We start from the raw sequence: 24,010 nt of genomic DNA on the forward strand, positions 1-24,010 counted from the left end.
CGCGCTAAGTACGCGCGGGACATCATTTGTGTCATACTCACCAATCAGCTGGGCAGGAGGCGGGCCGACTGAATTTGGGCGTCGCACGGCGTCGGGCGGTGACGTCATCACGTAACGCCACGCCAGGCGGTGACATCATCGCGCAATGCCTCGCGCTAGGCATACGCCGTCAAGACACTGCGTAGGACCGCAATGCGCCGACAGGCCGTTGGCGGGCCACGTTTTCGGGCACTGGCAGATTTTCGGAGCCATGCCAGGACGAGCCTCGAACAACTCCGCGCTTCTAAGTGGGACCGCCCCCACGCGGCCATAAGGTGCCCGTACGCCTCAAGCGACCATGTTTGGTCGCGCCAAACGCATGCAATCGCATGCAAGTGGGACAGGGCCTTTAGTCACCTGAAACCTTTGTGTCGCATCGAGGTGTCAATGAAAGGCCTGGATAGAGTGGACGAGGAGAGGAGAGTCTAGGACCAGAGGGCGCAGCCTCAGAATTGAAGGATGTTCCTTTAGGAAGGAGATAAGGAGGAATTTCTTTAGAGGGTGGCGAATCTGTGGAATTCATTGCCACAGACGGCTGTGGAGGCCAATGGATATTTTTTATAGATAGACAATAGACAATAGGTGCAGGAGGAGGCTATTCGGCCCTTCGAGCCAGCACCACCATTCAATGTGATCATGGCTGATCATCCCCAATCAATAACCCGTGCCTGCCTTCTCCCCACATCCCTTGACTCCACTAGCCCCTAGAACTCTATCTAACTCTCTCTTAAATCCATCCAGTGACTTGGCCTCCACTGCCCTCTGTGGCAGGGAATTCCACAAATTCACACAACTCTCTGGGTGAAAAAGTTTGTTCTCACCTCAGTCTTAAATGGCCTCCCCTTTATTCTAAGACTGTGTGTGGCCCCTGGTTCTGGACTCGCCCAACATTGGGAACATTTTCCCTGCATCTAGCTTGTCCAGTCCTTTTATAATTTGATATGTTTCTATAAGATACCCCCTCATCCTTCTAAACTCCAATGAATACAAGCCTGGTCTTTTCAACCTTTCCTCATGTGACAGTCCCGCCATCCCAGGGATCAATCTCGTGAACCTACGCTGCACTGCCTCAATCACAAGGATGTCCTTCCTCAAAATTAGGAGACCAAAACTGTACACAATACTCCAGATGTGGTCTTACCAGAGCCCTATACAACTGCAGAAGAACCTCTCTACTCCTATACTGAAATCCTCTTGTTATGAAGGCCAACATTCCATTAGCTTTCTTCACTGCCTGCTGTACCTGCACGGCAACTTTCAGTGACTGGTGTACAAGGACGCCTAGTTTGTTGATTCTGTTGAACTTGTTGATACCAGGTCGATGCAAAGCTCTAACTCCTTGTTCCCCCCTCGCAGCTCTTCACTGAGTACGGGCGGCTAGCTATGGATGAAACCTCGATCAAACCCTTCCAGGTAAGCCCATCGGCACCTCAGGTGTAATACACGGCAGGGTTTTACGATGATGTTACCAGGTCTGAGCTATAGAGAGAGGTTGAGCAGGCTGGGACTCCATTCCTTAGAGCGCAGGAGGATGAGGGTTGACCTTACAGAGGTGAGAGGAATGGATCAGGTAGACACACAGAGTCTCTTGCCCAGAGTAGCGGAATCTCTAGAATTTAGGAGATTGAGAGGGGATCTTACGGAAACTTACAAAATTCTTAAGGGGTTGGACAGGCTAGATGCAGGAAGATTGTTCCCGATGTTGGGGAAGTCCAGGACAAGGGGTCACAGCTTAAGGATAAGGGGGAAATCCTTTAAAACCGAGATGAGGAGAACTTTTTTCACACAGAGAGTGGTGAATCTCTGGAACTCTCTGCCACAGAGGGTAGTTGAGGCCACAGTTCATTGGCTATATTTAAGAGGGAGTTAGATGTGGCCCTTGTGGCCAAGGGGATCAGAGGGTATGGAGAGAAGGCAGGTACGGGATACTGAGTTGATGATCAGCCATGATCATATTGAATGGCGGTGCAGGCTCGAAGGGCCGAATGGCCTACTCCTCTACCTAATTTCTATGTTTCTATGAATCGAGGACCAGAGGACACGGGTTCAAGGTGAAGGGGGAAAAGATTTAATAGGAATCTGAGGGGTAACATTTCCACACAGAGGATGTATGGAATGAGCTGCCAGAGCTCTTGGATCTTGGTTTCCTGGTCCTCCAAAATATTCCAAATGGAATTTAAACTGGAGGTGGTACCCCCATCTCCCCCCCCTCCCCCACACCTCTCTCCCCCTCCCCACCCCCTCCCCCCCCCCTCTCTCACCCCCCCCTCCATCTCCCTCTCCCCACCCCCTCTCCCTCTCCTCCCCCTCCTCCTCCCACCCCCATCCCTCTCTCCTCCCCCACCCCCCCTTCCCTCTCTACCCCACCCCCTCTCTCTCTCTCCCTCCGCCCCCTTCCCCCCTACCCCTCTTCCACCTCTCCCCCTACCCATCCCTCCCTCCCCTCTCTCTCCCCGGAGGAGGTAGTCGAGGCTGGGACTATCCCGACGTTTAAGAAACAGTTAGGACAGGTACATGGATAGGACGGGTTTGGAGGGATATGGACCAAACGCGGGCAGGTGGGACTAGTGTAGCTGGGACATGTTGGTCGTGGTGGTCAACTCGGTGGGGCCGAAGGGCCTGGTTCCGAGTTGCTGTACCTCTGAAACTAAAATTCCGAGGCTGTAATTTTCCCGACCATTCGGCAAAATTTACAGCCATCTCCTGGGAAAGAGAGACGGAGAGCGCGGATGACGGCGGCCATTTTAACAAGCTGACGGCGGCCATTTTAACAAGCTGACGGCGGCCATTTTAACAAGCTGACGTCCACTCTGCCCCCAGACACTGCTGTTCCTGGTGAGAGACTGGAGCTTCCCCTATGAGTTTCCTTACGGATTGGAAGGAGGAAGTAACTTCCTGGAGAGGAGACTGCAGGTGAGGATCACACTATTCCCCCGAACTCCGTCCTGATGCATCCCGCTGAGTTACTCCGGCATCCTGTGTCTATCTTCAGTGTAAACCAGCATCTGCAGTTCCTTCCGACACACGGTGAGCCTTTGTCGGCACTGGGCCTGTTCTCGCTGGAGTTCAGACGGATGGGGGGGACCTCATTGCAACTTGCCGAATAGTGAAAGGCCTGGATAGAGTGGATGTGGAGAAGATGATTCCACTAGTGGGAGAGTCTTGGACTGGAGACACAGCCTCTCCCCCCCACAACTCCACCCCTCTCTCCCCCTCCCTCTCTCCCTCTCTGCCCCTCTGTCTCTGCCCCTCTCTCTCAGTCTCTGCCTCCTCTCCCTCTCTCTACTCCCCCTCCCTCTCTAGAAGCGTCTGCGAGTTGGGGGCTATGCGTGAGTGGATAGGGCGGGGATGGGGTAAAAGGAGCAAATGGTCACCACAGATCACCACTGATGTCCTAGCCCCCTTGGTTCTAGAGCCTTTCTGGATTATCCGTCTCACCGGACCAACAGAGGTCCCGGCCTCCGTGAGGAACGTTTCAGTCCCGTTGAACTCCTCGCGGAGGCCCAGAGTTCCAGCGCTGGAGTTCCAGGCCTCCGGCTGCAGGAGAGGCTAATTCGACCCGCCGATTGTCCGCGGAAGTCCCAATGACGTCGAGAACATCCGACTCCACCCGGCCTGAGGCAACGTTTTCGGAGGGGGGGGGGGGGGCACTTCCGGGAGGGGTTTCAAGCGCGCTCTCGTAATTTTGCCTGCATTAAATTTTGTGGCGCAGCGGGTAGAGCCGCTGCCTCGCGGCGGGCGCCAGAGACCCGTGTTCGATCCTGACCACGGGCGCTGTCTGCACGGAGTTTGCACGTTCTCCCCGTGACCTGCGTGGGTTTTCCCCGGGTGCTCCGGTTTCCTCCCGCACTCCAAAGGCGTGCGGGTTTGTAGGTCGATTGGCTTCGGTAAAAAATTAGTGCCGGTGTACGTAGCAATGTTACAAAATTTTGAGATTTTAAAAATCAAGTCTGCAATTTATCCCATCAGATAAAGCATAACAATAAGTTTAATTTGACACCAAATTCACTTTCATATCTCAAGTATTAAAAAAGTTATGGCCATTTTCATACTCGGAAATTAGCATCTTGTTCCCTATTGATTTTCAATGGACATTACAAAAAAGCTGTGATCTTGGATAGTCAAAAACCCATTTCTTAAGGAAAGATTAACATTTTTAAATAGCCTAAGTGTCCAAAGATTATTCACAAATAATTCACACTATAACATGATTTTTATATCTAATTTACGTTAATTTATAGGCCAAATGGAAGGAATTTAGTGTTCAATTGCTGTAAATAAATGCCCATTTAAATCGGCTTTCTAGTGGGTTCATGTGAACGCGCTGGTTTAGAACGTTCACATCGCGCTGGATTAGTGCCCTCAAATGCCGAGAAAAATACTGCGGGATATAAAAAGCCCAAAATGAACTACTCGCTATAGATAACTTGATATACAGGGTTATATACATGCCCCATTTAATGTAAAAATAAGGTACATACCTTTAATTGTTTGCTTTATAAAACCCTGGGGCTGCGAGAGGTTGCGGAGTGAGACAGTAATTTTAAAACTATTATAACTATTATTCGAGGCCTATAAAACTAATAATACCTTTTGCGACCGGGTCTTGCAGCGATTTTTACGGGGTGATCGCTGGTCGGCACGGACCCGATGGCCCGATGGGCCTGTTTCTGTGCTGTATCCAGTTCAGTTTGGTTTAGAGATCCAGGGCGGAAACAGGCCCTTCGGCCCACCGAGTCCGTGCCAACCAGCGATCCCCGCACTCTAACTCAATCCTAAAACTATCTTTAAAACTAAAACTCTATGTTTTATATATGTGCTATGTTTACATATCGGCTCTTTATATTGGGGCATATTGCCTCTAGTGTGACAGGGACAAAACAAGTCCCATTAGTCTTATAATCGCCAGTCATATAATCGAAACGAGTATCACTGTCCGCTCATGTGCGTGACTTTGTTTAACGTGGGGGGAGACTGGTGCACAGACGGCCACCCCACACGGTCCTTGACATATCTGGGTCAGGATCCGGTGGCGTGGAGTCCAAGACGACCGCAGACCCTTTTCTGCCGCAGCCTTCATCCGCCTTCCCAGCCGTTGTGACTGTGACGCTCCACTAAGGTCAGCCATCGTCCTCCGCCTGTTCCACCGTTGAGGTCTTGGTTGGATTGCTCTTTGTCAGAGACCTCTCCCCCCCCCTCCCCCCTCCCCCTTACCGCCATGGGTGGCCCTACCAGGAGCATCGCTCCAGACGGCATCGTTCTCAGGATCCCAGGATCTCAGGACCATAGATTACATAGAAACATAGACAATAGGTGCAGGAGTAGAGGCCATTCGGCCCCTTCGAGCCTGCACATTCGCCATTCAATATGATCATGGCTGATCATCCAACTCAGTATCCCATACCTGCCTTCTCTCCATACCCCCTGATCCCTTTAGCCACAAGGGCCACATCTAACTCCCTCTTAAATATAGCCAATGGACTGTGGCCTCAACTACCCTCTGTGGCAGAGAGTTCCAGAGATTCACCACTCTCTGTGTGAAAAATGACTTTCTCATCTCGGTTTTAAAGGATTTCCCATTTATCCTTAAGCTGTGACCCCTTGTCCTGGACTTCCCCAACATCGGGAACAATCTTCCTGCATCTAGCCTGTCCAACCCCTTAAGACTTTTGTAAGTTTCTATAAGATCCCCTCTCAATCTTCTAAATTCTAGAGAGTATAAACCAAGTCTATCCAGTCTTTCTTCATAAAGACAGTCCTGACATCCCAGGAATCAGTCTGGTGAACCTTCTCTGTACTCCCTCTATGGCAATAATGTCCTTCCTCAGATTTGGAGACCAAAACTGTACGCAATACTCCAGGTGTGGTCTCACCAAGACCCTGTACAACTGCAGTAGAACCTCTCTGCTCCTATACTCAAATCCTTTTGCAATGAAAGCTAACATACCATTCGCTTTCTTTACTGCCTGCTGCACCTGCATGCCTACCTTCAATGACTGGTGTACCATGACACCCAGGTCTCGCTGCATCTCCCCCTTTCCCAATCGGCCACCATTTAGATAATAGTCTGCTTTCCTGTTTTTGCCACCAAAATGGATAACCTCACATTTATCCACATTATACTGCATTTCTTTTACTGCACTCCTTGGCGACACCAATTTGGTAGTTTAGGCTTCTATTCTTGCACATTCAAGATGGCGGTGCTGCCTTAGCCACTGCGGCTCGCCTGCAGTCCGTCCATTCTTTCGTTATTCTTTGTTGTTCTTTTGTCCTGTTTTAGTTCATTTTGTGTTATTGGGGGTGGTTGTGGGTGGGGGGAGAAACACATGTTTTTGGTCTCTTTCGGGGGGGTGGTGCGACGTTTCTTATCGTATTCCCTGTCTCAGATTCAGATTCAGATTCAATTTTAATTGTCATTGTCAGTGTACAGTACAGAGACAACGAAATGCATTTAGCATCTCCCTTGAAGAGCGACATAGCAAACAATTTGAATAAATAATAATAAGTGTCCTGGGGGGGGGGGGTGGTGATTGGCAGTCACCGAGGTACGTTGTTGAGTAGAGTGACAGCCGCCGGAAAGGCTGTTCCTCGACCTGCTGGTTCGGCAACGGAGAGACCTGTAGCGCCTCCCGGATGGTAGGAGGGTAAACAGTCCATGGTTGGGGTGAGAGCAAGTCCTTGGCGATGCTGAGGCTCCCTCCGCAGACAACGCTTGCTTTGGACAGACTCAATGGAGGGGAGCGTGGAACCGGTGGATGCGTTGGGCAATTTTCACCACCCCTCTGCAATGCCTTCCGGTCGGAGACAGAGCAGTTGCCGTACCATACTGTGATGCAGTTGGTAAGGATGCTCTCGATGGTGCAGCGGTAGAAGTTCACCGATCTGAGGAGACAGATGGGAGCTCGCTGATGGTCTTGATCAGGGTGGGTCCGAGTGAGGTCATCTGTTGACACACAGGAACCGAAGTAGCTCCCGCCAGTTAACAGCGTGCCGTCTCCGTCCGCTGCCTAATGACTGGGGGGCTGTGGCGGCGTTTGCAGCAGCTTCGGAGGCCCGGCCGCCGGGCCCTGTGGACGACACCGTCGGGAGCTCGCGGGTCCCAGGTTGGTGACCTGTTCTCCGGAGCTCCCGCCACAACAGCTGCGTCCGCTGGACTGGGGGGCGGCGGCTTCGACCGCGGAGTTTGAACCGGCCCGTTCGCGGAGCTCGGATTCAGCCGCGGGACTGACATTACTTGCCATCGCCCGGCGGGGTCACCACAACAGAAGCCTGGATCGCCTCGGCGTAGAGGTAGAACAAGGAGGGAAGAGACAAAGACTTTTGCCTTCCAGCACGGTGAGGAGGTGAACTCACTGTGGTGGATGTAAAATTTGTGTTTATTGTGGGTCTTTTCATTTTTATTATGTGTATGACTGCAAGGCAACGAAAGGTCTGAATGACAAATAAATTCAATCACTCTCTCTCTCTCTTGCTTTTTCTCCTTTCTTCTTTCTCATCTATAGCTAAAAATTAAGATTGAAGCTGTACAATAAATGTGAAAGAGCTACTTATTTTAACTACTAAACCAGGTTCGCTTCTTAATAAACAGACACCACACAAACTGTTTGGTAGACCAGTTCAAAACTTTACTTAACATCGGCTGATGGAAGGGAGAGAGATTTCCAGCTAAGTGACCAATGTAGACACTTCACTGTGCTCAGCCACCTTCCCCGAACAACAGAATTACATTGCCTTAAATAGGGTTTTTTTGTCCCCTTAGCACATTCAACAGACATTATTCATGGTCAGAGGTTCAGGAAAAGGTTTCCACAGAATGCATCACATCAAACCTTTTGTTTACATGGTACAAGATATACTAAAAACATTGGCCATTTGCTTTAGGTCATTTTATCTCCAAAGAGACCACCCTAGCTCTTTTCGCTGCTTCCTCTCTGTCACTTGGTCCCTCATAAACATAGGCCATTTGTTTACAAAGATGTGACTGGCTATTTCTCTCTTCCTTTATTGCCTCCTCCCCCATAAACATTGGTCATTTGGTTTATGGCATCTTACTTCAAAGATATCTCTCTAGCTCCTTCTCTGCCTGTCACTTGGGAGACAATGTTATAGTATTTTTTATCTCACGCACCGCAACCTGAGGCAAGCTTAATTTGACACTAAGTATTTTTAACTAAAATTCGGCTTCATCAAATGTGTTCTGCCATGTGCCGCGGTTTATACTTTTGTACGCTAAATGAATAATAAAAATTAAAAAATAAATAAAATCTCACGGCCACACAAGCTCCTCCACCATGACAAGGTGACACTCTCCGCGGAGGAGATCCCACTAGTTTGATAAGTAAAAACGCTCTCGATTCTTGGCCTAGGTCAAGGCCCACCAACATGAAGAGCTGCAGTTGGTACGGAAGCACATCCACTCCTGCTTCAGGAAGATCCAATGCTTCGTTATGCCTCACCCAGGCCTCAAGGTGGCCACCAACCCCACCTTCGACGGCAAGCTGAAAGGTAGGCGTGGGGCAAAGATGGGCGGGGAGGGAGGGAGGGAGGGAGAGATGGGTGGGGAGGCTTATACTCGCTAGAATTTAGGAGATTGAGGGGGGATCTTATAGAAACGTACAAAATTCTTAAGGGGTTGGACAGGCTAGATGCAGGAAGATTGTTCCCGATGTTGGGGAAGTCCAGGACAAGGGGTCACAGCTTAAGGATAAGGGGGAAATCCTTTAAGACCGAGATGAGAAAAACATTTTTCACACACAGAGAGTGGTGAATCTGTGGAATTCTCTGCCACAGAAGGTAGTTGAGGCCACACAGTTCATTGGCTATATTTAAGAGGGAGTTAGATGTGGCCCTTGTGGCTAAAGGGATCAGGGGGAATGGAGAGAAGGCAGGGATGGGATACTGAGTTGGATGATCAGCCATGATCATATTGAATGGCGAATGGTGCAGGCTCGAAGGGCCGAATGGCCTCTACTCCTGCACCTATTGTCTATGTTTTTATGAAATTGGGTTTGGAGGCAGAGATCAGCCATGATTGTGGATAGAGTGGACACGATGGGCCGAATGGCTCCTGCACGTATTATCTATGTATCTATGAGAGGGGGTCCAGTTCATTCAGCGGCCCCTCACGACGTCCCACCTCCCGTTCACAAGTTCCGGGGGCAGAATTAGGCCATTCGGCCCATCGGCCCACTCCGCCATTCAATCATGGCTGACCTATCTCTCCTTGTCAACCCCATGCTCCTGCCTTCTCCCCCAACACATAGAAACATAGAAACATAGAAATTAGGTGCAGGAGTAGGCCATTCGGCCCTTCGAGCCTGCACCGCCATTCAATATGATCATGGCTGATCATCCAACTCAGTATCCCGTACCTGCCTTCTCTCCATACCCCCTGATCCCCTTAGCCACAAGGGCCACATCTAACTCCCTCTTAAATATAGCCAATGAACTGGCCTCAACTACCCTCTGTGGCAGAGAGTTCCAGAGATTCACCACTCTCTGTGTGAAAAAAGTTCTTCTCATCTCGGTCTTAAAGGATTTCCCCTTTATCCTTAAGCTGTGACCCCTTGTCCTGGACTTCCCCAACATCGGGAACAATCTTCCTGCTTCTAGCCTGTCCAACCCCTTGAGAATTTTGTAAGTTTCTATAAGATCCCCCCTCAATCTCCTAAATTCTAGAGAGTATAAGCCAAGTCTATCCAGTCTTTCTTCATGAAGACAGTCCTGACATCCCAGGAATCAGTCTGGTGAACCGTCTCTGCACTCCCTCTATGGTGCAACACAATTAAATTCTATTTTCACCACCCTCTGCAAAAACCAAGTCTATCCAGTCTTTCTACACCCCTGACACTCTGTACGTAATCCATTTACCGCCACTTACTTAGAAGTGTCTGAAGACCCGAAACGTCACCTATTCCGTCGCTCCATAGATGCTGCCTCACCCGCTGAGTTCCTCCAGCATTTTTGTCTACCTTCGATTTTCCCAGCATCTGCAGTTCTCTAGAGCAGTACACCACAGGAAACAGGCCCTTCGGCCCATTGGGTCCTTCAATCACCCATCTACACAAAGCCCATTTATCACCACTTGCATAGAACTGGACCAGTGCACCACAGGAATCAGGCCATTCAGCCCGACCAGTCCGTGCTGGCCGACGGTCGCCACTGATTGCGTTATCCCACTATCTCCCTGCCCCCTACACGCCACGGGGCATTTTAACCTTCGGGGTGGTAGAGTTGCTGCCTTACATTCTCCCCGTGGACCGCGTGGGTTTTCTCCGGGTGCTCTGGTTTCCTCCCACACTCCAGAGGGCAGTCACGGTGGTACAGTTGCGGTAGATTTGCTGCTTTACAGCAGAAATGCCGCACCAGAGACCCGGGTTCGATCCCGACTACGGGTGCTGTCTGTACGGAGTTTGTACCTACTCCCCGTGGGTTTTTTATAAACAATAGACAATAGGTGCAGGAGTAGAGGCCCTTCGGCCCTTCGAGGCAGCACCGCCATTCAATGTGATCATGGCTGATCATCCCCAATCAGTACCCCGTTCCTGCCTTCTCCCCTGACTCCGCTATCTTTAAGAGCCCTATCTAGCACTCTCTTAGAAACATAGAAACATAGAAATTAGGTGCAGGAGTAGGCCATTCGGCCCTTCGAGCCTGCACCGCCATTCTCTTGAAAGCATCCAGAGAACCGGCCACCACCGCCCTCTGTGGCAGGGAATTCCACAGACTCACAACTCTCTGTGAGAAAAAGTTGTTTCCTCGTCTCCGTTCTAAATGGCCGACCCCTTATTCTTAAACTGTGTGTGTGTGTGTGTGGCCCCTGGTTCTGGACTCCCCCAACATCGGGAACATGTTTCCTGCCTCTAGCGTGTGTCCAAACCCTTAATAATCCTTTCTCCGAGAACTTCGGTTTCCTCCCGCACTCCAAAGACGTACAGGTTTGTCAGTTAATTGGCTTGATAAAATGTTAAATTTTATTATCCAAGTTGGCGATATGCAGAGTACTGCCCTGCTGTGACTCCAAGGTTCAGAAGGTTCAAAGACATGCAGCTTGGCAGGTTAATTGGCTTCAGCGCATGTTGCAAAGTGTCCGTGCGGGCTGCAACACTCACACAGTAACTATCCCGCGGCAGATATCGAAGATGATTTCAAGATTCACCTCCAGGAGTTGGTGGGGCTGCTGCTCAAACCAGAAAACCTGGTGGAGAAAGAAATCGGTGGCTCGAAGGTCAGTTGCAAGAACCTGCTGGAGTATTTTAAGGTAAGTCGAGCTTCGGAGGTTTCCCGGCAAACATCAGATTGGGGCTGCGTAAGAAACATAGACACACAGGTGCAGGAGTAGAGGCCATTCGGCCCTTCGAGCCAGCACCGCCATTCAATATGATCACGGCTGATCATCCACAATCAGTACCCCGTTCCTGCCTTCTCCCCATATCCCCTGACTCTGCTATCTTTAAGAGCCCTATCTAGCTCTCTCTTGAAACAGTTTAAGGATAAGAGATTAGAAGATTGAGGGGGATCTTATTCAATTCAAAATTCTTAACTGGACAGGCTCATCGCACAGAATACAAGTGTTGGGTACAAGTCCAGATGCAGGGTTTTGCATCAGTTTCCGTAGTAGAGGGAAATCTTTTAACGACGAAAAAGAAAATCAAAAAATACACAGAGAGTGGTGAATCTGTGGAATTCTCTGCCACAGAAGGTAGTTGAGGCCACAGTTCATTGGCTATATTTAAGAGGGAGTTAGATGTTGCCCTTGTGGCTAAAGGGATCAGGGGGTATGGAGAGAAAGGCAGGATTGGGATACTGAGTTGGATGATCAGCCATGATCATATCGAATGGTGGTGCAGGCTCGGAGGGTCGAATGGCCTACTCCTGCACCTATTTTCTATGTTTCTATGAAAGCATCCAGAGAACCGGCCTCCACCGCCCTCTGAGGCAGGGAATTCCACAGACTCACCACTCTCTGTGAGAAAAAGTGTTTCTTCGTCTCCGTTCTAAATGGCTTATCCCTTATTCTTAAACTGTGGCCCCTAAGAACTCTATCTATCTCTCTCTTGAAAGCATCCAGAGAATTGGCCTCCACTGCCTTCCGAGGTAGAGAATTCCACAGACTCACAACCCTCCGGGTGAAAAAGGTTTTTCCTCATCTCCGTTCTACATGGCCGACCCCTTATTCTTAAATGTTCAAGAAGGAACTGCAGATGCTGGAAAATCGAAGATAGACAAAAATGCTGGAGAAACTCAGCGGGCGAGGCAGCATCTCTGAAGAAGGGTTTCGACCCGAAACGTCGCCTATTTCCTTTGCTCCATAGATGCTGCCTCAACCCTCTGAGTTTCTCCAGCATTTTTGTCTGCCTTTTCCTTAAGTTGTGTCCCCCTGCTTCTGGACTCACCCCAACATCATAGAAAATAGGTGCAGGAGGAGGCCATTCGGCCCTTCGAGCCAGCACCGCCATTCATTGTGATCATGTGCAAATGAAGGGCCCGTTCTACTGCAGTTGTACAGGGTCTTGGTGAGACCACACCTGGAGTATTGCGTACAGTTTTTGGTCTCCAAATCTGAGGAAGGACATTATTGCCATAGAGGGAGTGCAGAGACGGTTCACCAGACTGATTCCTGGGATGTCAGGACTGTCTTATGAAGAAAGACTGGATAGACTTGGTTTATACTCTCTAGAATTTAGAAGATTGAGAGGGGATCTTATAGAAACTTACAAAATTCTTAAGGGGTTGGACAGGCTAGATGCAGGAAGATTGTTCCCGATGTTAGGGAAGTCCAGGACAAGGGGTCACAGCTTAAGGATAAAGGGGAAATCCTTTAAAACCGAGATGAGAAGAACTTTTTTCACGCAGAGAGTGGTGAATCTCTGGAACTCTCTGCCACAGAGGGTAGTTGAGGCCACTTCATTGGCTATATTTAAGAGGGAGTTAGATGTGGCCCTTGTGGCTAAGGGGATCAGGGGGTATGGAGAGAAGGCAGGTACGGGATACTGAGTTGGATGATCAGCCATGATCATATTGAATGGCGGTGCAGGCTCGAAGGGCCGAATGGCCTACTCCTGCACCTAATTTCTATGTTTCTATGTTTCTATGTTCCTGCTCAAAACTACGCATTGAAGAAGAAACAAAAAAAAACCAATGATAGCGCACTGTGTCGCATCTGAAGACTCGCGAGACAAACTCGAGTCTCTCTGAGAGAAACTTTGCCAACTATCCCCTGCCTCATCTCCGGCTTAAATGACCAAGCCTTTATATTTAAACGGTGACGCAAGCGAGGTCGACTCTTGGTTCAATAAACAGGACGGGCAGCACACAACAGCTGAGAATGGACAGCAAGATGTTCGTAGGTCAAACATTCTCCCAGGAGCTACACAGGAGTCGGGCTTTTTTTCATGTTTTAAAATAGGTGCAGGAGGAGGCCATTCGGCCCTTCGTGCCAATACCGCCATTCAATATTATCATGGCTGATCACTTAAATTCCTGCTTTTTTCCCTTGATTCCGTTAGCCCAGAGCTAAGTACAACTCTATATTGAAAACACCCAGCGAATCGGCCTCCACTGCCTTCTGTGGCAGAGAATTCCACAATTCACAAAGATTTTCCTCATCTCAGTCTGAGTCTGAGTCTGTGGAATTCTCTGCCTCAGAGGGCGGTGGAGGCCGGTTCTCTGGATACTTTCAAGAGAGAGCTAGACAGGGCTCTTAAAAATAGGGGAGTCAGGGGAGAAGGCAGGAACGGGGTACTGATTGGGGATGATCAGCCATGATCACATTGAATGGCGGTGCTGGCTCGAAGGGCCGAATGGCCTCTACTCCTGCACCTATTGTCTATTTTCAGTCGTAAATGGTCTACCCCTCATTCTGAAACTGTGACCCCCTTGTTCTGGACTCCCCCTAACATCGGGAACATTTTTCCTGCATCTAGCCTGTCCAACCCCTTATATGTTTCTATAAGATGCCCTCTCATCCTTCTAAATACAAGCCCAGTTGACCCATTCTTTCCACATATGTCAGTCCCGCAATCCAGGGAATTAACCTGATGAATCTACGCTGCACTCCCTGCTTTAAGTTGCCAAACATTTCAACTTCCCCCTCGCCATTCCAGCACTGACCCCACAGCGCCAGAGACCCGGGTTCCACCCCGATTACGGGTGCTTGTCTACGACGTAGATAGGGTAGACAGTCAGAACCTTTCTACCTCAGAGTGGAGATGTCCAACACTAGAGGGCGTAGCTTTAAGGCGAGAGGGGCAAAGCTTAAAGGAGATGTGCCGTGGCAAGAGGGTGGTGTGGGCATGGTGGCCGCTGCCAGGGGTGTTGGTGGAGGCAGGTACGATCGTGGCGTTGAGGAAACATGTAGTTAGGCACACGGATATGCAGGGAATGGAGGGAGATGGATCACCTGCAGGCAGGCAGTTTAAGAATAAGGGGTCGGCCATTTAGAACGGAGACGAGGAAACACATTTTCACCCAGAGAGTTAGTTGTGAGTCTGTGGAATTCTCTGCCTCAGAGGGCGGTGGAGGCCGGTTCTCTGGATACTTTCAAGAGAGAGCTAGACGGGGCTCTTGAAGATAGTGGAGTCAGGGGGAACGGGGAACTGATTGGGGATGATCAGCCTTGATCACGTTGAATGGCGGTGCTGGCTCGAAGGGCAGTGGAGGCCAAGTCACTGGATGGATTTAAGAGTAAGTTAGATAGAGCTCTAGGGGCTAGTGGAGTCAAGGGAAATGGGGAGAAGGCAGGCACGGGTTATTGATAGGGGACGATCAGCCATGATTGAGAGGGGATCTTATAGAAACTTACAAAATTCTTAAGGGGTTGGACAGGCTAGATGCAGGAAGATTGTTCCCGATGTTGGGGAAGTCCAGGACAAGGGGTCACAGCTTAAGGATAAGGGGGAAATCCTTTAAAACCGAGATGAGGAGAACTTTTTTCACACAGAGAGTGGTGAATCTCTGGAACTCTCTGCCACAGAGGGTAGTCGAGGCCACAGTTCATTGGCTATATTTAAGAGGGAGTTAGATGTGGCCCTTGTGGCCAAGGGGATCAGAGGGTATGGAGAGAAGGCAGATACGGGATACTGAGTTGGATGATCAGCCATGATCATATTAAATGGCGGTGCAGGCTCGAAGGGCCGAATGGCCTACTCCTGCACCTAGTTTCTATGTTTCTATGATGACAATGAATGGCGAACAGTGCTGGCTTGAAGGGCCGAATGGCCTCCTCCTGCACCTATTTTCTATGTTTCTATGATCCCTGTGCTGTGCTGCACAATGTCGGCAAATGGGACTAGCCCAGAATGGCCTACTTGGGTCGGCACGGACTCGTTGGGCCGAAGGGCCTGTCTCCGTGCTGCGTTGCCCCATAACCCTAACGCAAGCCCAGCCGGGCTGTGAGGAACACCGCACCTTATTCTCCACTGGTCTCTTGTCCCCAGTGCCCGCCCTGTTGAGTCCCTCTGCTTCATTTCCACAGGCATACGTGAAGATTTTCCAGGGGGAAGACTTGCCTCATCCCAGGTCCATACTGGAGGTAAGGCCTCGTACTTCAAACCACAAGACGCTTAGTTTAGTTGTAATATTATTAACAAGTCAAGTGAGTTTATTGTCATGTGTCCCAGATAGGACAATGAAATTCTTGCTTTGCTTCAGCACAACAGAACATAGTAGGCATTTACAGAACAGATCAGTGTGTCCATATACCATTATATACCATATATTATATACCATTATATATCCATATACCAGGGCGACAGATGGCGCAATGGGCTAAGTGTTTGGCTGGCAACCTGAAGGTGGACGGTTCGAATCCTGCTTGGAGTGTGTACTGTCGTTGTGTCCTTGGCCGAGACACTTCACCTACCATTGCCTGGGACTAGAGACGGAAATTAGCTGCTGATTAGCTACAATCTCGCATATTTACATGCAAAATGTTAACTAATATGCACTGTCCCTACAAACAAAACACTATTATTAATGCATTTCGTTGTCTCTGTACTGTACACTGACAATGACAATTAAAATTGAATCTGAATCTGAATTATATAAATATAGACACACATCAGTAAATAAACTGGTAAAGTGCAAATAAACAGATAATGGGTTATTAATGTTCACAGTTTTGTCCGAGCCAGGTTTAATAGCCTGATGGCTGTGGGGAAGTAGCTATTCCTGAACCTGGACGTTGCAGTCTTCAGGCTCCTGTACCTTCTACCTGAAGGTAGCGGGGAGTTGAGTGTGTGGCCAGGGTGGTGTGTGGGTCTTTGATGATACTGCCAGCCTTTTTGAGGCAGCGACTGCGATAAATCCCCTCGATGGAAGGGAGGTCAGAGCCGATGATGGACTGGGCAGTGTTTACTACTTTTTGTAGTCTCTTCCTCTCCAGGGCGCTCAAGTTGCCGAACCAAGCCACGATGCAACCGGTCAGCATGCTCTCTCTACTGTGCACCTGTAGAAGTTCGAGAGAGTCCTCCTTGACAAACCTTGATTTAGACGAGGGAATTAAATGTAACATCGCACAGTTTGCGGATGACACAAAGCTGGGCGGCAGTGTGAGCTGCGAGGAGGATGCTATGAGGCTGCAGGGTGACTTGGACTGGTTGTGTGAGTGGGCAGATGCGTGGCAGATGCAGTATAATGTGGATAAATGTGAGGTTATCCACTTTGGTGGCAAGAACAGGCAGGCGGATTTTTATCGGAATGGTGTAAGAAAGAACTGCAGGTGCTGGTTTAAATGGAACATAGACACAAAATGCTGGAGTAACTCAGCGGGTGCAGCAGCATCTATGGAGCGAAGGAATGGGCGACGTTTCGGGTCGAGACCCTTCTTCAGACTGATGTCAGGGGAGGGGGCGGGACAGAGATAGAATGTAGTCGGAGACAGTAAGATTAGTGGGAGGTAGACAAAAGTGCTGGAGAAACTCAGCGGGTGAGGCAGCATCTATGGAGCGAAGGAAATAGGCAACGTTTCGGGCCGAAACCCTTCTTCAGACTGATGGAGGTGGGGAGAAGAAAGGAAAATGGAAGATGAGGAGCCCGAGGGCTGAGGCAGAGCTGAGAAGGGGAGGAGACATCAGGGGCTACCGGAAATTGGAGAATTCAATATTTATGCCGCTAGGGTGCAGACTGCCCAAGCGGAATATGAGGCGCTGTTCCTCCAATTTCCTTCTTAAAGACTAGTGGGAGAACTGGGAAGGGGGAGGGGATGGAGAGGGAAAGGAAGGGCTATCTGCAGTTAGAAAAGTCAGCGTTCATACTGCTGGGGTGTAAACTACCCAAGCGAAATATGAGTTGCTGTTCCTCCTCGATAGAAGGGAGGTTGGTTTGCAGTGTCCACAATGCCGATAAAATTCTTTCTATGGACCACCTGTAGATGCTGGTGCGAGTTTTTGGAGACATGGCTAACTTCGTAAGCCTTCACAGGATGGGGGGGTGGGGGGGGGGGGGGAGATTTAATAGGAACCGGTCAGAGGCGTGAGTTGAGGCAGGTGGTTTAGTCTTCGAGATACAGCGCGGAAACAGGCCTTTCTTCTGCCCGACGAGTCCGCGCCGACCAGCGATCCCCGCGCACTAACGCACACCAGCGACAAATTTGTCATACCAAGCCAAACCCGCACGTCTGGGAGGAAACTGGAGCACCCGGGGAAAACCCACGCAGTTCACGGGGAGACGGTGCAAACTCCGCACAGACAGCGCCCGTAGTCGGGGGTTGAACCCGGGTCTCTGGCCCTGTGAGGCAGCAGCTCTACCCGCTGCGACACCTTTTTTTACTGACATGTGGACAGGGACATGGATAATAGGACAGGTTTAGGGGGATCTGGGCAGTTTGGTGGGGCTATTGGTTTTGGCAAGTCGGGCTGAAACTGAAACAACTGGGCCCTGCAGTGCGCAGGGTTGTGGGCAGGGTATCGAGGAGACGGTGTGGGGGGGGGGGGAGATATTCATGTAAAACTCATCCTCCCTCTTATCCACCAGGCCACGGCAGAAGCCAATAACCGCGCGGCGATGTCAGCGGCAAAGGATTATTACCAACAGGTCATGGAGGGGGGGGTTTATGTCCTGTTACCTGGGCATGTGGCACGGTGGCAAAGCGCATCCGCTCCCTCTTATCCACCAGGGCCACGGCAGAATCCTCAATCCGCCGCCGTCTGCGCGCGCACGTGTCAGTGTGCATTAGTGTGTGTGTGTTACCATTACAGGTCATGCGGTATGTGTGACTGCGTGTAGTCTGCCTGTGCAGTGTTTTTATGTCCAAGCGTACCCTGTGTGCGTGGTGTGCGTGGCACGGTGGCACAGCATGTGGGCCGCTGCCTCACAGCACCAGGGACCCGGGTTCAATCCTCACCTCCGCCGATGTGTGTCTGCGCACGCACGTGTCTGTCTGTGCATTAGTGTGTGTGTACGTGTGTGTGTCTGTGTGTGTGTGTGTATGTGTATGTGTGTCTGTGTGTGCCTGTGCGTGTGTTTGTGTGCGCAAGCGTGTGTGTGTGTCTGTGTGTGTGTGTGTGTGTGTGTGTGTGTGTGTGCGTATGTTTGACTGCGTGTGTCTGCCTGTGCATGTGTTTGTGTGCGCAAGCGTGTGTGTGTCTTTGCATGCACATGTGTCTGTGTGCGTGCGCCTGTGTGCGTGCGCATGTGTGACTGTGTGCGTGCGTATCTATGTGTGTGTCTAAGTCTGTGTGCGTATGTGTATGTGTGCATACGCGTGGGTGTATGTGTGTCTGTGTGGCGTGTTTGTGCGTGTGTGTCTACCTGTCTGTGTGTGAATATGTCTGTGTGTGTCTGTCTACTTGTCTGTGTGTGTGTGTGTGAATATGTGTGTGTGTCTGTCTACGTGTCTGTGTGTGTGTGTGCGTGTGTGTGTGTGTGTATGCGTGTCTACGCGTCTGTGTGTACCTGTGTGTGTGTCTACTCATCTGTGTGTACGTTTGTCTACGCATCTGTGTACGCATGTCTATGCGTCTGTGTGTACGTGTGTGTGGGTCTACGCGTCTGTGTGTACGTGTGTGTACATGTGTCTACGCGTGTGTGTGTGTACGTGTATGTGTGTGTGTGTGTGTGTCTACGTGTGTGTGTGTGTATGTGTGCGTGTGTGTGTACATGTGTCTACGCGTGTGTGTGTACATGTGTCTACGCGTGTGTGTGTACGTGTATGTGTGTGTGTGTGTGTCCACGTGTGTGTGTGTACGCGTGTGTGTGTGTGTGTGTGTGTGTGTGTGTGTGTGTGTGTGTGTGTCTCTGTGTGTGTCTGTGTGTGTGTCTACGTGTGTGTGTGTGTGTACGTGTGTGTGTGTGTCATGTGTCTACGCGTGTGTGTCTACGTGTGTGTGTGTGTACGTGTATGTCTCTGTGTGTGTGTGTCTACGCGTGTGTGTGTGTGTCTACGCGTGTGTGTGTGTACATGTGTCTACGCGTGTGTGTGTACATGTATGTCTCGTGTGTGTGTGTCTACACGTCTGTGTGTGTGTGTATGTGTACGTGTGTGTGACCTCTCACCCCAACCCCTCTAACCCCCCCCCCCTGCAGCTATGCGGTGGGGACAAGGCGTACCTGAACCCCAACAAGCTGCGTGAGCGACACATGGTTTACCGGGAGACTGCGCTGGAGAAGTTCCGCACCACCAAGAAGATGGGCGGCGCGCTGCTGGCCCAGCGCTACGAGGTGCAGCTGCAGGCGGAGATCGACGAGATGCTGGAGAGCTACGTCAAGTTTAACCGCAGCAAGAACTTCTTCAGCCTGATCCGCACCCCAGCCGCCATGTTGCTGGTCATCATCGTCATGCACATGGTCTCAGGCTTTGTCGGCCTGCTGGGCCTCTCGTTCCTCACCTCCATCTTCAACTTTGTCACCGGCATCGCCATGCTAATTCTCATGACCTGGTCCTACATCAAGTACAGCGGGCAGGCATCCATGCTGGGCGAGGTCATCGATTCCGTCAGCGAAGCTCTCCTCGGAGGGGTGAGTCTCAATAGACAATAGACAATAGTTGCAGGAGTAAGTTAGACCAGCGATCACTAGCACACTAGCACACTAGCACTGCCCTACACACACTACACTAGAACGACCCTACACACACCAGGGACAACTTACAATTAGGCCAAGCCAATTAACCTCCAATTAACCTGTACGCCTTGTACACGTGGAGCGTGAACACCACTGCGCTGCTGAAAAAGGTCCAGCAGAGACTGCACTTCCTGAGGGAGCTCAGGAAGAATAACATCACTCAGAGACTGCTGCTGTCCTTTTATCGGTGCTCCATTGAGAGCATACTAACATACTGTGTATGCGTGTGGTACACCAGCTGCACAGCGGCTCAGAGGAAAGCGCTCCAGAGGGCCATTGACAACGCCCAGAGGATTGTCGGCTGCCCTCTCCTTACCTTGGAGGACTTACACACAGTTCCCGCTGCACCAAAAAATCCCAGAGTATCATAAAGGACATTTCCTACCCCGGACACTCCCTGTTTGAACTGTTGCCGTCAGGCAGACGGTACAGATCTACAAGGACAAGGACGAAAAGACTAAAAAACAGTTTTTACCCCACTGCTATAAAAGCACTAAATGTAGCCACCAAGGAACGCAGGGGCGATACAGACTAAGGGACTGTGGTAACTGTGGAATCGACAGAAGGATGGAGGGTTGGGTGTTTATGCGTGCTGTGTTCGTGATATTTATTTTAGTTGTTTATCTTTTAATATTTTACCTTGTATGTATCGTTAGCTTTTAGAAATGTTTGAATGGTGCACTGACTGGCTGACATTTTTAAATTTCGTTGTACATGGTTCATGTTACAATGACAATAAAGAAACTATTCTATTCTATTCTTTGGACTGTGGAAGGAAACCGGAGCACCCGGAGCAAACCCACGCAGTCCCAGGTAGAATGTTCAAACAGCACGCAGGCGACACCCGTGGTCGGGATCGAACCCGGCTCTCTGCCGCTGTGAGGGAAAGGTTCGAACTGCGCATGCTGACAGGGTTTAGAAGGTTGGGGAAGTGAGCGTTGGTGTGTGTCGTACTGTAAAAATGCCCCTGTCCCACTTAGGAAACCCGGACGGAGACCTCTGGAGACTTTGCGCGTTTTGTGTGTGTAGGATAGTGTTAGTGTGCGGGGATCGCTGGTCGGGCTAGCACGGACTCGGTGGGGCCGAAGGGCCTGTTTCCACACTGTGTCTCTAAAGTTTAAAGCCTGTTTGTTTTACTGACCCCCCCCCCCCCCATCTCCCGTTGCAGGTTTCCAACGCTATCATCAACCGCTACTTCAGCACGCCGCCCGCGGCCCTGCTCACCGGATTGGCAACGGCCGCCGGGAACGCTCGCGAGCTTACGCCTACTCACACTCTCTCACACTCCCGCTCACTGAGCGTTCCGATCCAGACTCGCCCAACTGCCACAAGCCAGACGTGGAACCAAGACTACCCCCCCTCCCCGGGCTAGCTCCCCCCCCCCCCCACACAATCCCCCCCCGCAAGAGAAGAGACCCGTCTTCTGTCGAACTATGGACTAGCAAACCGGGGGGGGGGGGGGTTCAGAGAGAGGGGGGGGGCGGGGAATAAAACCAAGCTTGGACCACGGACAAAACCAAGGTTGCTTAGTCACACGATGGTACAGTTAAATAAAGTCTAGTTTAGTTTAGAGATACAGCGCGGAAACAGGCCCTTCGGCCCCACCGAATCCGTGCCGGCCAGCGATCGCCCATTCACATACTAGTTTAGTTTAGAGATACAGAGCGGAAACAGGCCCTTCGGCCCCACCGAGGCCATGCCGGCCAGCGATCTCCCATTCACATACTAGTTTAGTTTAGAGATACAGCGCGGCAACAGGCCCTTCGGCCCCACCGAGGCCATGCCGGCCAGCGATCTCCCCGTATACTAGTTTAGTTTAGAGATACAGAGCGGAAACAGGCCCTTCGGCCCCACCGAGGCCATGCCGGCCAGCGATCACCAATTCACATACTAGTTTAGTTTAGAGATACAGCATGGAAACAGGCCCTTCGGCCCCACCGAGGCCGTGCTGGCCAGCGATCTCCCATTCACATACTGGTTTAGTTTAGAGATACAGCGTGGAAACAGGCCCTTCGGCCCCACCGAGTCCGTGCCGGCCAGCGATCCCCGTACACTAACACCGCCCCACACACACACACACGGGGGGCAGGTTACACTTATATCGAGCCAATTAACCTACAAATCTGTACGTCTTTGTAGTGTGGGGGGGGGGGGCTGTTGCCGCTCTGTGTCTCTGACCTAAACTACACTAAAGGGGAGGGGAGGGGTGGGGGGGTAACAGAGGGAGGGACAGAATGTTGGGCGGAGGGAGAGGGGCAGGGTAGAGGAGGAGCCAGGAGGGCTAGGGGCAGAGAGAAGGGGCAACGCTGGGGCAGATATACTAGGTGAAGGGGCGACAAGGAAAGGGGAGGGGGCAAAGGATTGGGGGGGCACAACAGGAAGAGGGGCAGGAATGCTATGGAGGGGGGCAGAGAGATGTGGGGGGGCAGAGAGAGGGGGGGGGCAATAGATCACTAAGTAAGAGCGGCAGGCATTTAGATTCAGATTCAGATTCAATTTCAATTGTCATTGTCAGTGTACAGGAGAGGGACAACGAAATGCATTAAGGATGGAGGGGGAAGGGGCAGAAAGGTGGGAGGAGGCAAATAAGAGAGGGGGGAGTCCGCAGGGGGAGAGGGGGGGAGGGGTAATAGCCAGCTGAGGAAGGGGGCAAGCGTTTGGAGACGGGTATGGGGGGGGGGGGGGCAAATATGTTATGGAGGAGGCAACAGGGAGAGGGACAAATAGTCAGATCGAGGGGCAGATTTTAGAGAGAGAGGGGGCAATAGACAGCAATGAAAGAGGGGGGCAGATATTTATGGAGAGGGGAGAGGAATAAGTGAGGGGGGGGGGGGGTCATATCCTGGGTTGAGGGGGCAGATGTCCTATGGAGGAGCAAACAGGGAGAGGGGCAATTGAGAGGGGTGAGGGGGGGGCATGAGGATGAGGGGCGGGTATTTAGGGGAGAGGGGTAACAGAGAGAGGGGTAACACAGAGGGGCAGGGGTGGGTCAGGTAGAGGGGCAGATATTTAGGCAGAGGGTAAATGAGAGAGGGGGTAACAGAGAGAGAGGGGGTAACAGAGAACAGAGAGAGAGGGGGGGTAACACAGAGAGAGGGGGGTAACACAGAGAGGGGGGTAACACAGAGAGAGAGAGAGGGGGGGGTAACACAGAGAGAGAGGGAGGGGGGGAGGGGGGGGGTAACACAGAGAGAGAGGGGGGTAACACAGAGAGAGAGAGGAGGGGGGGTAACACACGAGAGAGGGAGGGGGGTAACACAGAGAGAGGGAGGGGGGAGAGAGGAGGGGGGTAACACAGAGAGAGAGGGAGGAGGGGTAAACACAGAGAGAGAGGGGGGGTAACACAGAGAGGGGGGAGAGGGGTGGGGTAACACAGAGAGAGAGAGAGGGGGGGTAACACAGAGAGAGAGAGGGAGGGGGTAACACAGAGAGAGAGAGGGGGGGGGTAACACAGAGAGAGAGGGGAGGGGGTAACACAGAGAGAGAGAGGGGAGGGGGGTAACACAGAGAGAGAGAGGAGGGGGTAACACAGAGAGAGGGGGGGTAACACAGAGAGAGAGGGGGGGGTAACACAGAGAGAGGGGGTAAAACACAGGAGGGGGGGGGTAACACAGAGAGAGAGATGGGGGGTAACACAGAGAGAGGGAGGGGGTAACACAGAGAGAGGGAGGGGGGGTAACACAGAGAGAGAGGGGGGGGTAACACAGAGAGAGAGAGAGGGAGGGGGTAACACAGAGAGAGAGAGGGGGGGTAACACAGAGAGAGAGGGGGGTAACACAGAGAGAGAGGGGAAACACAGAGAGAGAGGGGGGGGTAACACAGAGAGAGAGGGGGGGGTACACACAGAGAGAGAGAGGGGGGTAACACAGAGAGAGAGAGAGGGGGGGGTAACACACAGAGAGGGATGGGG

General features: G+C 51.2%; 1 protein-coding gene across 1 annotated transcript in view; it reads left to right on the plus strand.

Annotated features, from left to right (window-relative positions):
* The window catches only part of LOC129694176 (atlastin-3-like), a 31,021-nt gene extending 9,549 nt beyond the window's left edge, over window positions 1-21,472 (plus strand). Inside the window, exons 7-14 of the mRNA XM_055630895.1 lie at window positions 1,396-1,452; window positions 2,860-2,952; window positions 8,406-8,544; window positions 11,172-11,299; window positions 15,515-15,571; window positions 18,013-18,087; window positions 19,564-19,995; window positions 21,269-21,472. Coding sequence (XP_055486870.1) covers window positions 1,396-1,452; window positions 2,860-2,952; window positions 8,406-8,544; window positions 11,172-11,299; window positions 15,515-15,571; window positions 18,013-18,087; window positions 19,564-19,995; window positions 21,269-21,472 — 1,185 coding nt within the window. The remainder of the gene's footprint in view (window positions 1-1,395; window positions 1,453-2,859; window positions 2,953-8,405; window positions 8,545-11,171; window positions 11,300-15,514; window positions 15,572-18,012; window positions 18,088-19,563; window positions 19,996-21,268) is intronic.
* Window positions 21,473-24,010: the final 2,538 nt, after the last annotated feature.

The sequence above is a fragment of the Leucoraja erinacea genome, unplaced genomic scaffold (genome assembly GCF_028641065.1).
Source record: "Leucoraja erinacea ecotype New England unplaced genomic scaffold, Leri_hhj_1 Leri_568S, whole genome shotgun sequence".
NCBI classification, from domain to species: domain Eukaryota; kingdom Metazoa; phylum Chordata; class Chondrichthyes; order Rajiformes; family Rajidae; genus Leucoraja; species Leucoraja erinaceus.